The sequence below is a fragment of the Tenrec ecaudatus genome, chromosome 14 (genome assembly GCF_050624435.1).
Source record: "Tenrec ecaudatus isolate mTenEca1 chromosome 14, mTenEca1.hap1, whole genome shotgun sequence".
Classification (NCBI taxonomy): domain Eukaryota; kingdom Metazoa; phylum Chordata; class Mammalia; order Afrosoricida; family Tenrecidae; genus Tenrec; species Tenrec ecaudatus.
Window position 1 is genome coordinate 36981395 of NC_134543.1, and position 15493 is coordinate 36996887.

General features: G+C 49.2%; 1 protein-coding gene across 3 annotated transcripts; it reads left to right on the top strand.

The window, feature by feature from the left end:
- The first annotated feature begins 3457 nt into the window (after window positions 1-3457).
- On the top strand, window positions 3458-14674 carry RDH11 (retinol dehydrogenase 11). 3 transcript variants are annotated; one of them, XM_075532439.1, is made up of 8 exons: window positions 3458-3611; window positions 5169-5287; window positions 5814-5969; window positions 7852-7956; window positions 8502-8711; window positions 9613-9802; window positions 12713-12818; window positions 13818-14674. In XM_075532439.1, the coding sequence occupies exons 1-7, from the start codon at window positions 3544-3546 to the stop codon at window positions 12813-12815; spliced, it is 951 nt and encodes a 316-aa protein (XP_075388554.1). In that variant the 5' UTR covers window positions 3458-3543; the 3' UTR covers window positions 12816-12818; window positions 13818-14674. The 3 variants fall into 3 exon arrangements, with proteins under 3 accessions (XP_075388554.1, XP_075388553.1, XP_075388556.1); XM_075532438.1 differs by having other exon boundaries at window positions 12713-14674; XM_075532441.1 differs by lacking the exon at window positions 3458-3611 and adding an exon at window positions 3717-3853 and having other exon boundaries at window positions 12713-14674.
- Window positions 14675-15493: the final 819 nt, after the last annotated feature.

Below are 15493 nucleotides of genomic sequence, written 5' to 3' on the forward strand. Positions count from 1 at the left end.
TGTAAATATATTTATGACTATGGGGGAAATAGACCTATGTGCATATATTCATAGGCTTAGTAGTAGGGTAGCAGGTGGACATTGGGCCTCCTCCCGCACATTCCCTTAATACAAGAGCACCTTGCTCAGCTAAATGGTCATTTCATGATGCCCATCTTCCCGACATGATTGCTGAACACAGACGTGTATATAAGCAAATGTAGTTTAAAAAGCTGATGGTTCCAGGCTGTCAAAAGATATAGCATCTGGGGTCTTAAAGGCTTGAAGGCAAACAAGCGGCCATCTAGCTCAGAAGCAACAAAGCCCACAGAGAAGAAGCACACAAGCCTGTGTGAACACGAGGTGTTGAAAGGATCAGGTAGCAGACACCAAAGAACAAAAACCATCATTGTGTGACCACCTTCCCCACATAAACGCTGAAGATGAATGTGTGCATAAGTAAGTGTGGTGAAGAAGGCTGATGGTGCCCGGCTATCAAAAGATATAGCGTCTGGGGTCTTAGAAGGTTGAAAAGAAACAAGCGGCCATATAGCCCAGAAGCAACAAAGCCCACATGGAAGCAGCACACCAACATGTGTGATCACAAAGGGCCGAGGGGACCAGGTTTCAAGCAACAAAGGCGCGGGGGGGGGGGATCATATAATCGTGAATGGGGGGAGCGCATGATGGGGACCCAATGCCCATCTGTAGACAACTGGACATCCCTTGCAGAGGGGTAGTGGGGAGGAGATGAGTCACTCAGGGTTCAGTGTAGTAATAATGAAACTCACAACCTTTCTCTAGTTCTTAAATGCTTCCTCCCCCCAACTATCAAGATCCCAATTCTACCTTGCAAACCTTGTTAGACCAGAGGATGCACAGCAGTACAGATGGGAACTGGAAACACAGGGAATCTAAGACAGATGAACCCCTCAGGACCAGCGGTGAGAGTGGCGATACCAGGAGGGAAAGGGGGGGCTAGAAAGGGGGAACTGATCACGAGGATCTACATATAACCTCCTCTCTGAGGTATGGGCAACAGAAAAGTGGGTGAAGGGAGACACCGGGCAGTTTAAGATAAAATAATAATTTATAAATTATTAAGAGTTCATGAGGGAGAGGGGAGAAGGGAGAGAGGGGGAGTGGAAGAAGGAAAATGAGCTGATTCCAGGAACCCAAGCAGAAAGCAAATTTTGAGAGTGATGAGGGCCATGAATGTATAATTGTGCTTTACACAATTGATGTATGTATGGATGGTGATAAGAGTTGTATGAGCCCCAATAACATGATTTTTAAAAATGAAATGCATACTGAAATGTCTATCATGAGAATTCTTCAAAATTGAAGGACCCTCGACATGCTTAATGCAGCACAAGTACCTGTTTCATTATTAAAAGTGATTGCTGTTGATCTTCCTTACGATAGTGCTAATATCACTCATTGTTACCCATATGCAATGTATACTATTAAATCTCAATGATTCCATTTGCTCTTTACCTGAAATTCTAAGTAACCGTTTAGTTTCATGGGTGGATACTGGAAGAAATGTTCATTTTCTTTGGTCTATTTCTATTCATCTTTGAACTTATAATTATGAAATAGGCGTTTTCACGATCAACTATTATACCTCTATGGCAGCAGTTCTCAACCGGTGGGTCAAGACCCCTTTGGGGGTCAAATGACCCTTTCACAGGGGTCACCCGATTCCTAACAGTAGCAAAATGACAGTTATGAAGTAGCAACAAAAGTAATTTTATGGTCGGGGGGTCACGCCCATGAGGAACTGCCTGAAAGGATCACGCATGAGGAAGTTGGAGAAGCACTGCTCTACGGAATGTTGTATCCCCAAATCTACTCTCCCTGCAAACTGGTGTTAATCACTTGCACTTTTCAACTGTCAAATTATGTGCAAGCGTTTACCTTTTCACATACTGATGCTGGTTAATGTCCTTCAAGCTGGCAGAAGAGCCCCTCAAATTTGGCCTAAAACCTCCACAAATAAAGCCTGGACCCTATTTACACTGAAGTGGAGATCTAATCTCCTGGCAAGGTGAGGAAGAGTTACCCCATTGGGTGATCAGCACCAACTAGCAGATTCGATCAAAAGGGGGAAATTCTGGAAGCTGGAAATCTTTGGGAAAATAGACAAAAATGTGAAAAGTGAAGACATTTTTGCCAAGTCTGGAGAATATTACCAAAACCAGGTCTTCCAGGGCAAATGTTTATGATGTTAGTAATTAAAACTTTAGAAACAATAAGTAACTTAAGTCTCTGTGTCACTAACACCCTTAGCTTAGCCCTGTGCTCTCTGTCCCTCCCCCACCTGCGATGGGCTGGATTCACAGTGAGTGGGTTCAAGGGCTTCCCCTGATGTTGACACGCTCTGAGAGGATAAGATCTGCCTGGCTGCCTGCTGCTCTGAGCTTCGCACCTGCATAGGAAGACCACAAACATCTGTGAACTTAGTAGTTGAATGGATACTGAATGAGATGATAAACTCAGGTGATTATTAGCTAACCTCATGCCAAGTAAGGAGTTAGTTCATTGTGTGATGCAAACTCCTGTTCTGTGACTTTTAACATATGTTGAGTCCATTTGATATTTTGGAATATGTATCTTTGAAAAGGAAATTAATTCTGCAAATGAACCAGAAAGCAGCCGTCAGAAAATAACAGGTAGGACTTGTTCAGACACCCTGCCGCCACCCCTAGGGAAACCAGATGTCGATCGCATAGCAAAACCAAAACAAGCACCCTGCTTATTCCCAGGAAGCAAGCGCCATAGGCTTGGTTCAAGACAGGATGACACACTTTCAAGATTTGGAAAACCAAGTGGGCCCGCTTGAGGAATGCCCAGAGTGGGGTCAATATAAGTAATCGAAGTGATCAGGAAGTATAGTCGATTATCATTGAACACTCCACAGACACCAGGAAAACGGGGGTGGGAATATAATGGGTTACAACGATTCACATAGCATGATTCAAAACAGATACCACCACCAACCCCACCCCACCCTTACCCCCTGCAAAAAAAAACAAAAAAGATGCTCCTACGAATGCCTTCAACGTTTGAAGACTTCCAATCCTTGCTGAAGGTGTACCTGCGGAGCAAGGACTCTGACCTGCCCGCACCTCACCAACTGTCAGGCTCCAACCACTCCCCGCTGGGTCACCGGTCTTGGAACACGCCCTGACCCCAACTGTTGCGACACCCGTACCCCGGACCATAACTGAGAAGCGAGCCAGTGGCGCGGGGAGCGGGGAGGAGAAGGCTCGGGTCGCGGGGGGCAAGCCTCCTGGGTCCGGAAGGCTTGGCGCAAGCTGATTGGATGATCCCGAGGGCTCTAATTTTAGAGACAAGCCTTCGTCAGGTTTTGCTTAACTGGTGCACGCACGCTTCAACTCGGCAGACGGCGCTCCGCCTCGGACTACATTTCCCAGGGGGCTTTGCGCCCGCCGGCCCCACGCGGCGGCCGCAGTGGAACGTCGGCGTGCGGAGCGCGAGCTGCCAGCGCGGTTCCCACGGGCACCGGCCGCTCCCGCCGCGGTCGCGCGCTTGGCGGAGATGATCGCCGCGCTGCTGCTGCTCCTCCCTCTGCCCTTGCTCCTGTACGTCGCTGCTCCGAAAATCAGGTCTGTGAGCACGCACCGTCTCGGGGGACCGTGAATCCCAAGGGGGCGCGCGTCCTTTCCGCGAGAGACTGAGGAAAGCTCGGCCCCCGGGCGGGGCGGCTGGTACCCAAGATGGCCGGGGCAGGGCGTCCGGCTGGTGGGAGGGCAGGACCGGGCTGCGGGCAGGGAGCACTGCGGCCGAGCCTCGGGGAGCCTTCCGGGCACGTCCATGCCCTCATTCATTTGGAAACGAAATTTTAAAGGTAAGGACTCTGGTTCGACAAGCCAGGACATGAGTCCCAGCTCTCTGAAGTCTTGCCTTTGTCTTATTGGTGGATTGTTTTATGTTTCTTTGTTTTCTGCCAGGCTAACCAAACCCAAACCAGATTCAGTAGCATTGAGTCAATTTTGACTCCTAGCGACTCTATCGGACAGATAAGACATGTCCCTTTGGGTTTCCAAGACTTTACATCTTTACAGGAGTAGAAAGCCTCATCTTTCTCCGAGCGGAATGGCTGCTGGGATGGAGTTGCTGACCTTGTGATTAGCATTGCATAAACCATTAGGTTTCCAGAGCTCCTTCAGGCTGTCAGGCTTTCATAACTTTAAAATTTTTTTTAAATTAAAAATAAATAAATAAAAGTTTTAAAAATTTTGATTAGCTTTCTTCTGCCATAAGATGCCAGTTGTGGGCAGATTGGCATACTTATTCTGGAGCAAGTCTTGTGATTTCTTAAGCCAAACGTGGCTTCGGGGAGTTCCAACCAAAGCTAGGTGCTTGGCCAATTACTGTCCATCCAGTTCAGGCAGAGCAGAGGGCAACTGCAGGGTTGCCTTGTGATAGAACCACCTTTGTGTTTGAGCGAGAGCCCTAAACTTCTCTCTTCTCCTCTCCACCGGAAGGAGCCAAGGGATATGTGCACTTGCCATGGCGTCCTTCTAGGTTGCAGGCCTTGCCCGTGACACTGGCGACGACACCACAGGGACTGGCTGTAAACACTTGTGTGCAGGGTTTCAACAGAAACTGGTTGTCTTTTAATAAAAATAACCGATAGCCAGGTAGACAACAAAAGCATGTTTTGCCAACCCAAGTCACCTCCAAAGGGATGACTTTTCTGAAGCCTCCTCATACCTCAGCGTACCAACAATGGCGCCGACGTTGACATTCCCATGTGATAGCAACAACTTTGTCGTCAGTTGTATCTGTGAAGCTCTCGCAATAGCTTTATTTGAGACTGAAGTAGTCAGGGCGAGAAAAGGAGAACATCGAAAAAGACCTCCGTTACTAGGAATGTTGTCGTGCAATGTGGAAAGATCTCCCAACAGTTGTCTGTCTAGTGTTCATGTCGTGAATGCAAAGAAGTTTTACATCTGTGCAGCTTAGAACTATGTCACTCAATCTTTCCTGATTCAAGTTGGTAGTAGACGTCACTAAGGATTCTGGATCGTCTGGTACGCTTGGTGGGGGAGCAGTAACAACAGGCCTAGTGACGTCACTGGCCCTTGAGGATCCTTAAGATGCAGGAAGTCACAGGAGGGAGATGAAGTTGTGATATGCCCTCTCTTCTCGCCCTCCAGGGAAATGCTGTCCAATGGCGTGTGTTCCTCCCCTGTCCAGCTTCCTGGGAAAGTCGCTGTGGTTACGGGAGCCAACACAGGCATTGGGAAGGAGACGGCCAAAGAGCTGGCTAAAAGAGGCACGTTCATTTGCCGCTACTTCCCACCCCACTCTGCTGACGCCACTGGAGGGGAACGGGGGTGGGGGGCCCTGGTTTAGCGCTCAGCCACTGACCCAACAGTTGGCTCTTTGGCAAAAAGGCCTGAAAGGTCACAGCCAAAACACGTCTACGGAGCCCAGGCCATCTCTGCAGCACCCCGGGGTCACCTGGAATGAGAGTCACCCAGCTACAGCCGTTCTCATCATTTCCTGCCCAGGCTGGGTATTCAGGAACACTCCCACGTGCCCCCACTGAGCTGGCCTGAACCTGGGCCCCTGCGCCCCGCAGTGGGCACTCTAGCAGCAGGACTGTTTTATTGGTCTGCCCTGGTGTGCTCATCAGGGACTCATTGTGTGAAGTAGGGACTACGGATTCCCGGTGTTTTTTGTTTTGTTGTGTTTTAGACAAAAACAGTAGAAATTAACAGTAAACTTTGATATTGGGCTGACAGTGGACACTCAAAAATAGAGCTGACCGCTTTGCTGTTCTGCATGTTGGCTGACAGGAGCCCGGGTATACCTCGCATGCCGAGATGTGCAAAAGGGGGCATTGGTGGCCGAAGAGATCCAGACCAAGACAGGGAACCAGCAGGTGTTGGTGCGTAAACTGGACCTTGCCGATACGCGATCCATCCGAGCCTTTGCCCAGGGCTTCTTAGCAGGTGAGTGTCTTACTTGGGGACCGTGAGGTGAGCCTTGTGGCAGAGAACTAACAGGAAAAGACGGCCCCCTCTGCCACTCCGGTGCCTAAAGTGCTGCAGAAAACAGAGCTAGAGCTGATGGCCGCCTATCACAAAGGAGATTCCTCAGCTTAGAGCCCAAAGAGGTGGCTTTTGCTCTAGAGTAGCGTTTCCATGCACTTGGCTGTGCTCCGCAGCCTGGCGTTGACGGGAGAAGCAGCCTATATGGGGTGAAGACTCCCCTCATTACGTGGGTGCCACTGCAGACCATTTAGGCTTTGCTTCTGCGGGGTAGAGGGTGATGATTTTTTTATTTTTATGGTTTGATTGCATCCTGTCAAAGAATTTCAGCTCTCCCCCATGTTTGCTGGGTTTAGTTCCATCTTTTCTGCAGGTGGATTTGGAGGGAGTATGTGAAAGTTGAGCGATTTGGGGTAGTCACATCTGCCAGGCTTAGATACTGTTGTGTACACTTGTGATTACCCTTGTTTTTAATTGAGAGTGGGGTTTGTTTTGTTGCATCCTTAGAATTAGCAATTTCTTTGCTTTGCTGTGTCTTAGTACTCTTTTTGGTATTTTGTGATTAACTCCATTTCTTTTTGTGATTAAACCTATTTCTAAAAGTAGCATCACCTTCTACTATGATTTGCAGGGCATTCTTCATTTGGCTAAATGAATCTCCTTATATAGCATGAGATGATAACTTTAAATATGGCTTCTTACCTACATTTAAAATAAATGTGTTTTTATATTGGGTTTTTTCCAGGCCCCTTCCAGTTTAATCATGAGTTAGTACCCATGTTGATGTCACTGTAATATTGTTATCTCTTTTCTCTCAAAGAATTTTGCTTTAAATTCAATTTTACTAAATGCATTTGGGTGGAAACCACTATAATTAACTTGGTTCATACTTCAGAAGGGTTTTATTCCTAAAAAATCCGTATTTCCTCTTACTGTTTTTTCTTCTCTTTTTTAATCATTTTATTGGGGGCTCATATAGCTCTTATCACACTCCATACATGCATCCATTGGGTTAAGCACATTTGTACATTTTTGGCCATCATCATTCTCAACACATTTGCTTTCTACTTGAACCCTTGGTATCAGGTCCTCATTTTTGGCATATATGAAGAAGATGGAGGACCCAAAGCCCATCTGTAGGCAACTGGACACCCCCTTATAGAAGGGTCGTGGGGAGGAGACGAGCCAGTCAGGGAGCAGGGTATCAATGATGAAATGTATAATGTTTTTCTAATTCCTAAGTGCTTCTTCCCCCCACTATCATGATCCCAATTCTACCTTACAAATCTGGCTAGACCAGAGGATGTACACTGGTACAGATAGGAACTGGAAACACAGGGAATCCAGGACTGATGATCCCTTCAGGACCAGTGGTGAGAGTGACAATACCTGGAGGGTGGAGGGAAGGTGGGGTAGAAAGGAAGAACCGATTACAAGAATCTACATATAACCTCCTCCCTGGGGGATGCACAACAGAAAAGTGGGTGAAGGGAGACGTCGGACAGTGTAAATTATGGCAAAATAATAATTTATAAATTATCAAGGGTTCACGAGGGAGGAGTAAGTGTAGAGCGAGGGGGAAATGAGCTGATTTCAAGGGCTCAAGTAGAAAGTAAATGCTTTGAGAATGATGATGGCAACAAATGTATAAATGTGCTTGACACAATGGAAGTATGGATGGATTGTGGTAAGAGCTGTACGAGCCCCCATTAAAATGATGAAGAAGAAAATAGAGGAAAGACTAAGCCCCGGAGCCCCATTTTCAAAGCCTCGGATGGGGCAGAGCTCTAAGACATGGCAGGCCTCGCTGACTGTGTCCACACCCATCTCCTGTCCCCTGCAGAGGAAAAGCAGCTCCACATCCTGGTCAACAATGCGGGAGTGATGATGTGCCCCTACTCCAAGACAGCAGATGGCTTTGAGATGCACATGGGAGTCAACCACCTGGGTGAGAAGTCTGACGTCATCAGAAAGCTGAAGTGCTTGGGAAACCTAAGGGTCAGACTGAGCCTCCTTTGTGTGTTTGTGTGCCTGGATCTCAGATGGTCCTGCCTAAAAGCTGAAGTATGAACTTCAGGGCCTCTTTGGCCCAGTCTCTTTCCGTCTGTGATTCTGATTCAGCGTTCTGTTGGGCGTTGTTGAGCCTCTTGATTGGACTGGGAGCTGTGTGCTGCCTTGGTGGTAGTGACCCCATCAGATTGATGCCACATGCTCTTAATATTGGGGTGCTAACCGGGGTTAAAGAGGAAACCAGACTCCAGATTTCACATAATACCGACTTCATCCGAAGTAAGTGGGGGAGCTTGTGTCTTTGACACTCCTGTTTGCCCAAGCCCTCGCCTTGTTTGCTCTCCAGGGGAAGTGAGGAAATGCCTGGATGTGCGAGTTCCAGACATTGAAATGTTGAGATGGAAGACCTTCCTCTCTAGCTGAGCCATTCTCCTCCCACGTTGGCCGTGAACTGTTCATTCTTGTCCTCCTTCCCCCTTACAGGTCACTTCCTTCTGACCCACCTTCTGCTAGAGAAACTGAAGGAATCCGCCCCAGCAAGGGTAGTGAACGTGTCTTCTTTAGCACATTTCCTGGGAAGGCTCAACTTCCATAATCTGCAGGGCGAGAAATTCTACAACGCAGGCCTGGCCTACTGCCAGAGCAAGTTGGCTAATGTGCTCTTCACCCAGGAGCTGGCCCGGAGGCTGAAAGGTAGGCGTGGGAGGAATGAGTGTGGTGAGATGGGTCCGTCACTGGGAGGAGTTCTTCTGGAACCTAGTGCCAGGGCATGGGAAATTCTTCTGGAGCCTAGTGCTTCAGCAGGACCTGCTCCCACGACTGCAGCTGGGCCCTCTTTCAGTGACTGGGGATTGGAAGTGGGCCACAAGGGATGGGAAGATCCCAACGGAGGCTGAAGTCTTGACTTGACCACGTACTAACTCTGTGACCTCCAGCAAATTCGTTCCGTTTCTGCATTTGCTTCCTCAAATGTAAAACTGACGACCACACAGTTTATTGCTGTCCTTAAGTCGGGCCTCGGGAGCAAGTTAAGGCTTCCTCCTAATGGCCAGATTGCATCGGAGGGAGGGACGTAGCTGCCAGTGAGAGGGAGAGCCTGCTGGTGAGGGGATTTGAAACGGGCCAGTCGGGCTCCAGGTCCATGCCCCTAACCACCACATTGTGCTGCCTCTCATTGGCCGGAACGGACAGAGAAAGTTGGGCTGTAGATAAAAATGGGAAGGCCAAAGAGAAATAAAGCGGGAGCTTAGTAAGCTCTAGAACTCCCCACACTTAAAAAGAATTGTGGGCTAGAGCATGGTAAACATCTCTAAGAAGGTGAGAGGAGCACGTCCAAAAGTGAGGGAAACCAGAAGAGGCGGGCCCAGCAGGTAGGAAACTCTTGACAGTGTCAAGTGCGCGTGAACGGACAAGTCCCCGGCTTCTTCTCCGTGAGCCTTCACTTACGTGGAAGTTCCTTTTGAGAAGTGCTTGTGATGTCACGTGGGCAGCTTGTGTCTCTCTGGGCGTCACAGCCTTTATCGATGTTCTCTGCTCTCTGGTTGGTTGGCAACATCAATCCTGTCTGCCTCTCCTGCTGTCACCCCTCTCCCAGGCTCCGGCGTCACCACCTATGCCGTCCACCCCGGCTCCGTCAACTCTGAATTGACCCGCTACTCGACTTTCATGACGTGGATGTGGTGGCTTTTCTCCTCCTTTCTGAAGACTCCTGAGCAGGGCGCCCAGACCAGCCTGCACTGTGCTTTAACTGAAGGCCTGGAGCGGCTGAGTGGGGAATATTTCAGGTAAATGCGGTGAAGGTAGGCTGCACAGAGGTGGTGTTTTCTGACTCCACGTTCACTGTGAGGACTACGGTGAGGGATTTTTTTTTTTTCATGCAATCTCTTAGCCTAATGATTTTGCTCGTGGGCTGTTTCTTTCTCCTGGTCTTTTATGGCCGTTCCATGTCGTTTTTATGTCTTTTTGAGCTCGTCTGTTTTATCGCCTAGGAAACCCGACAGGGCAGTTGTCCCGTCCTGTGGCGTTGTTCTGAGTCAGTTCTCCCGGACTTGATTGTGACGGGTATTTGGGCATCACCACAGTGGGCACCCTCAACAGCCATCACCCCTCCACTCCCCTTGCTCCCCCTCCCCATGTTTTCTCTCCTCCCACGGTATTGGGAAGAAGCTCCCGGGCACATCAAAGGAGGGAAGCTTCAGAACAGGGCCGTGTGGAGGGCATGGGGGTGTGTGGGGAGAGCTGAGTGAGGTCACGGGCCCTCACAGGATCCAGGGGAAGCTTGAAGAACCAGACATAGCCCAGTGTCCCGAGAGGCATCAGTGGCCAGCCCCTGCTGCCAGTGCGAATTCAGGCCGATCTTTTGGTTTGTGCTCACGATCTGCTTTACAAAGGAAGCAGCCATTGGGGTTTCGTCTTCCTGCCCCCTTGTGTTTTAATTCTTCCATCCCTGACTCTTTGGCTAGAGGAGGAGCGGTACCAATTAAAACTGCCCAGGCCCACTGCAGAAAGTAACAGCTGTTGATTGTACCTGCTACGTGTGGATTACCTAGGAGTCATAGAAGACAGAGCGTGAGAGAGAGAGAGAAAGTGTGTGTGTGTGTGTGTGTGTATGTGTGTGTGTGTGTGTGTGTGTGTGTGTGTGTGTGTGTGTAATAGAATGTACTGGGTATGTAATAAGTGACGAAGTTCTGGCCTTCCCTGGAAATGTGCTGAGTCAGAACCGACTCGCTGGCAATGAGGGGATTTTACGGAAAGAATCTAGAACCCCCTTAGCGTTTTAACTGGATGATTTAAAGAAAGTCAACTTAGAGCCGTAATTTTCATCATTACTGAATTGATCTTTGATTGAGTTGAAATTAATATAAGCTAAAATGAAGCATTGGACTAAGAACAATGCAGACACCGTTATTCCATGCCCAGTGTTTTGTGACCAGCACCTCTTTGAAGTTCTGGAGTATTTGCATCCCCCAAAAGGAAACCATCTACCAGAGAAGCAGCTGCCCCCCTCCTCCCTCTCCCTTAGCCCGTACCAGTGACCAGTCCGCTCTTCTCTGGCCTGGCCTGAGCTTCCGCTGAGCATCGTGTCTTTAAGGCCTCTCCCTCCCGGGGGATACACTGGTACTTCGTCCCTTATGCCTGAATGCTCTTCTGTTGGAAAGCCAGAAAAACAAGCGCACTGCCTTTGAGTTGTTTCCCATCATAACGACTCTATAGGCCAAGTCAAACTGCCCCTTTGGATTTCTGAGGCTATAAATCCTTCGGGGAGTAGACAACCTCATTTTCTTCCAAGAGGAGGCTGGTAGGTTTGAACCGCTGATCTTGGGGTCAGTAGCTCAGTGCATAACCCACACCACCCCCTCAGGGTGTACTTTGTTGTTATACCAACAATATCCACGGTGTTCATTTTGCGTTCTACACAACCCTGCGTGCTATGAGCATCCCTTACCAGGAGTCTTGTACATGTTGCTGACTTCACTTTCGCCTTTATGTTCCCCCCTCCTTTTTCTTTCCCCATCCAGTGGATTGACTATTAAATCTTCAACTTGGTGCCCGTTAACATGGAAGCTGGTTCCCAGCAGCGGGCCCTCCCCAGCCCACCCTTGAATGTCCGTCCAAAGCGGTCCCTCTCGTGGCAGGATTTCTTCCCTGCTCTGCAGACAGCTTCCTCGGTTGCGGAACGATAGCACGTGTGCTGCCCCCAGACACCGCCTCACCAGAGCAGTAGCCTCAGCCCAGGCGGTGCACGAGTCTGTGAACTCAGCCTAGCGGGCCCCTCGGGTGCAAGGCCAGCTTGCTGCATTCTGCCCCACCGCGAGGGTGCTGGCCACTGTGCACAGTGACTCTCCTGCCTGGGTGGACACCTCGGGGTGCCTTCCCTCCAGCCAGATGGGTCCCACTGACCCTTTGAGGCCGGGACAGGGTATGCCCATACTCATACCATCGTGCCACCCAGCTTCATAAGGGGCTGGCACCGGAGGGCAGCCTGCCATGGGACTAACCCGGATTCCTACTGTGGCAGACTGCACACAGCCCTCCCCCCACACCTGGGCACACCTCAGCTTCAGGATATGGCACCACTGTCCGGCCCAGCCTGGCTGTCTGCTGCCCCAGGGCACATGTACAGCTTTCCATGATTTATTTTTCCAGTGACGGGGTCCTGGCAAACAGGGATCATGACTTACACCTTTACTATACAAATATGATTGAAAGCAGTGGTTGTTTTTTCTTTCTTCAGACTAGTAAATGAGATGAATAAGGATAAATTCACTTCTGGAACTGTCCCACGGTTGTATACAGACAGGCACGCCATGCCAGCAGTTTTTTAACATAACTGTGTCATTTCTGTGTGCTGTATGTGTGTTATTTACACCATTTATGAAAATATCAGCACATGTTTACCCCTTCGTACATGGGCGGCCACGTGTATCTAAACAGAGGGATGCTGCCGGGAATGTTTGGCACAGGTTTCTCCGTGGGCTTGTTCCTGGAAGTAAATTTTTGTCACTCCCCTCCGAGTAGATGTGCAGCAGCATCTCATTGGGGTGCCCCTCCTGCATTAGTGGGGGCTTTCTTTCAGTAAGGGCAGCGACAGTATTGGGGAGAAGACAATGCCCACGCTGAGAAGCGGCTGGGTGATTGCTGGGTCTGTCCCGGCCCTTCCCACTGTGCTTTCAGCGCCTCTCTTTCTCTTCCAGTGACTGCCGAGTGGCCTGGGTCTCTGCCCAGGCGCGAAACGAGACGATAGCTCGGCGCCTGTGGGACGTCAGCTGTGACCTGCTGGGCCTCCCGCTGGACTGACAGGTGGTGGCAGCCAGACTGGAGGGCACGGTTCTGCACTCTGTGAAAGTCACTCTCCTTCTCGGGGACCTAAAGGGAGCAAAACCTTGTAGCCTTACTTGCTCGGTGGCCCATCTAGTGAATGCCCCAGTACACTGCCAGATTCGCCTGACTGTTTCCCTCTGGCCCGATCCCTTTTGCTGCCGATACTGCCAGAGTGGCAGAGATAACATGGGTAAGAAGGCCCTCGTGTGGCCTCCGCACAGCTCATGCTTTTCCTCTGAAACCTACTGTACCTAGAAGTGTCCACGCTGTGGCAAGTGGACTAGTGCGTCCCTCTTCCTTCACTGTGTCGACCGTGGCAGCCGACCCATCTTCACCTGAAGAGAGCCACACGCCAGCACAGGTCCGAGCAGTCCCAGGGGCTTGGCTCAAGAGCAGGGCAGATCACTCACCTCTTGAAGAAAACTGCTGGCACCGAGAGCCAGCGTCTTTCAGGACACCTAACCGAGTCTGGATTGGGGTGCAGCCGCCTGGTTTCAGACAACCTGTAGCCACCCCTAAATGATAGAACTGTGTTGTCTGAGAAGGCTTGGGGACTGGTTTCAATTTGGAGCGAGGTAGAAATAGAGGTGAAGTTTACCATGTTCTTTTCCTGCTGTTTCTCTGACTGGCAAGGAGAGGATGCAGGGGACAGTATGAAAAGACAAGCCACGTCACTTCCATCGTGCCCAGTGAGGGACTCTTGTGCCTTAGTTTCTCTTGGTAACTACTTGCCAAGAAGTCCTAGGAGATAAGGCTGCTGGGAAGGGGCTGGTGAGGGTAAAACGCAACAACAGGAAAAGAATGGAGAGTGGGCACCTAAGTTAGCAAGCCTAATAAGCTCCTGTCTCACCTAACACCTGACAACCAGTCTAGGGGAAATGCAAACCTGAACCAAAAAGACCCAAGTCTTCCACAGAAAAATGCCCTTAGCTGCTAACTGGTGATTCCATTAACTTTCATTTTACATTCTCTTGGCAGGATTAAAAGGTCAGGTGTCTATAGTTCATCCGGAGAAACTTGCTGAAAGAAAGAGTGCTCGCAGAAAAAGACATGCTGCCAAGGCAGTCACGCGCCTTGTCCCCGTCACTCTCATTTTGAATATGGTGTCCCAGTCAGTCGTGATTATCTTGACCATTTATGTTTACTTTGGTGGTGCATGTAATTACAGGGCCACAATATTCACTTCTCATTCTTTGTAAATTAATCATCTGTGGTTGCAATTGCTTTGCCTGCTGAACAACATACGTATGAAAATTTAAGGAAGACCTAGGAACCTTTTGTTTCTACCATAGTGCAGTAGGATAACAGAATCAATACTTTATTCATTTTCTACTGAACTGTCGGTCGCAAATAATTCTTTTTCCATTATTTTTTTTTACCAAAATAAACAGAATTAAGTTATAACCCAAAGAAAATACTTTTCATTATTATAGATAATGCAATCTGTTCTCATTCTAATTTGTATTTTCTGATAACTGGTTATTCATCCAATCTGTACTATCTTTCATAACTGCTCAAAATTATCCCCAGGCATATCATCCCTGTTAGCCTCCCTTGTTTTGCACCTGACCTGTACTTTCATCCACCCACCCAGTTGGTTCTAACTCATAGTGACCCGGTAAGACATGGCAGAACTGCTCAGTAAGGTTTCTTTCTTTCTTGTTTGTTCGTTTTTTTAAGTCGGTTTTATTGGGGGCTCTAACAATATCAATTGTATCAAGCACATGTTGCCATCATCATTTTAAAAACAAGTTTCTACTTGAACCCCTGGTATCAGCTCCTCTTTTCCCCTCCCCTCCCCCACCCTCCCACCGCAATAAAGTTCCTGAAACCGACTCTTCCAGGAGCGTAAGGCCTCATCTTTCCCCTGGCAGTGCGCAGCCCGATCGGAGCCAGGGCTCCTTTGCAGTTAGAACACGTGAGACAACTAAAGTACCGTGCTGGGAACAACTTCAGACTGCTGTTTCTCTATATTGGATGCATAGCAGGAGCTCAGCAAAGGTTTGTTGAATCAATAGCCAGTGAACTCAATCTAATCAAAATGAGAACCTAAAATATGTGCATCACCAAATCATCTTCCCTCTTCATGTTTTTTAAATATGTGTGGACATTTTGAGCATTTTAAAATGAGCTCAATGCAAATCATAAAACCAATGACAACCTGACTTTCCAGCCACTGACCCGTGTACACCCATAAAGTAATTAAACCCGTGCAGCGCAGCAAAGTGGGTAAACGGTACACTTCGCGGGAGATGAGACTCGATGAACAGGGTCTAACCGGCCCACCACAGTACTAAAAGGGAGTACCTTTTGCTTTTACCCTATTCACCGACACAGCCCCAGAAGCACATTCCCTGCCGAGGGATGGGGCAGGCAGGACCACAGGGAGCGGAAAACAGATTCTACCAGGAGAGAAACCCAAGGGCGCAAAGACAGAGCCAAGGACAGGCATAGTGCAATGGCGGGGAAGAGGTCTTCGTACCACCCCGCTGCGAGGGAGGAGCAGCCACCTCTAGGTGAACCACCTACCCTCTGAGCGCGCGTGACGCCAGTCGAGCGTGCCTTAAGCATCGGACTACAAGCCCCGACATGCACTGCAGCGCCCGCCCTCGCCGGCCGAGGGCCCCGGAGGTGGGCCAGCACGTTGCCAGACC

Coding starts and splice junctions, on each gene's coding strand:
- RDH11 (XM_075532438.1), top strand. CDS start 3,544: ATGATCGCCGCGCTGCTGCTGCTCCTCCCTCTGCCCTTGCTCCTGTAC. Junction 5,288..5,813: donor CAAAGAGCTGGCTAAAAGAG/GCACGTTCATTT, acceptor GTTGGCTGACAG/GAGCCCGGGTATACCTCGCA. Junction 8,712..9,612: donor GCTGGCCCGGAGGCTGAAAG/GTAGGCGTGGGA, acceptor CCCCTCTCCCAG/GCTCCGGCGTCACCACCTAT.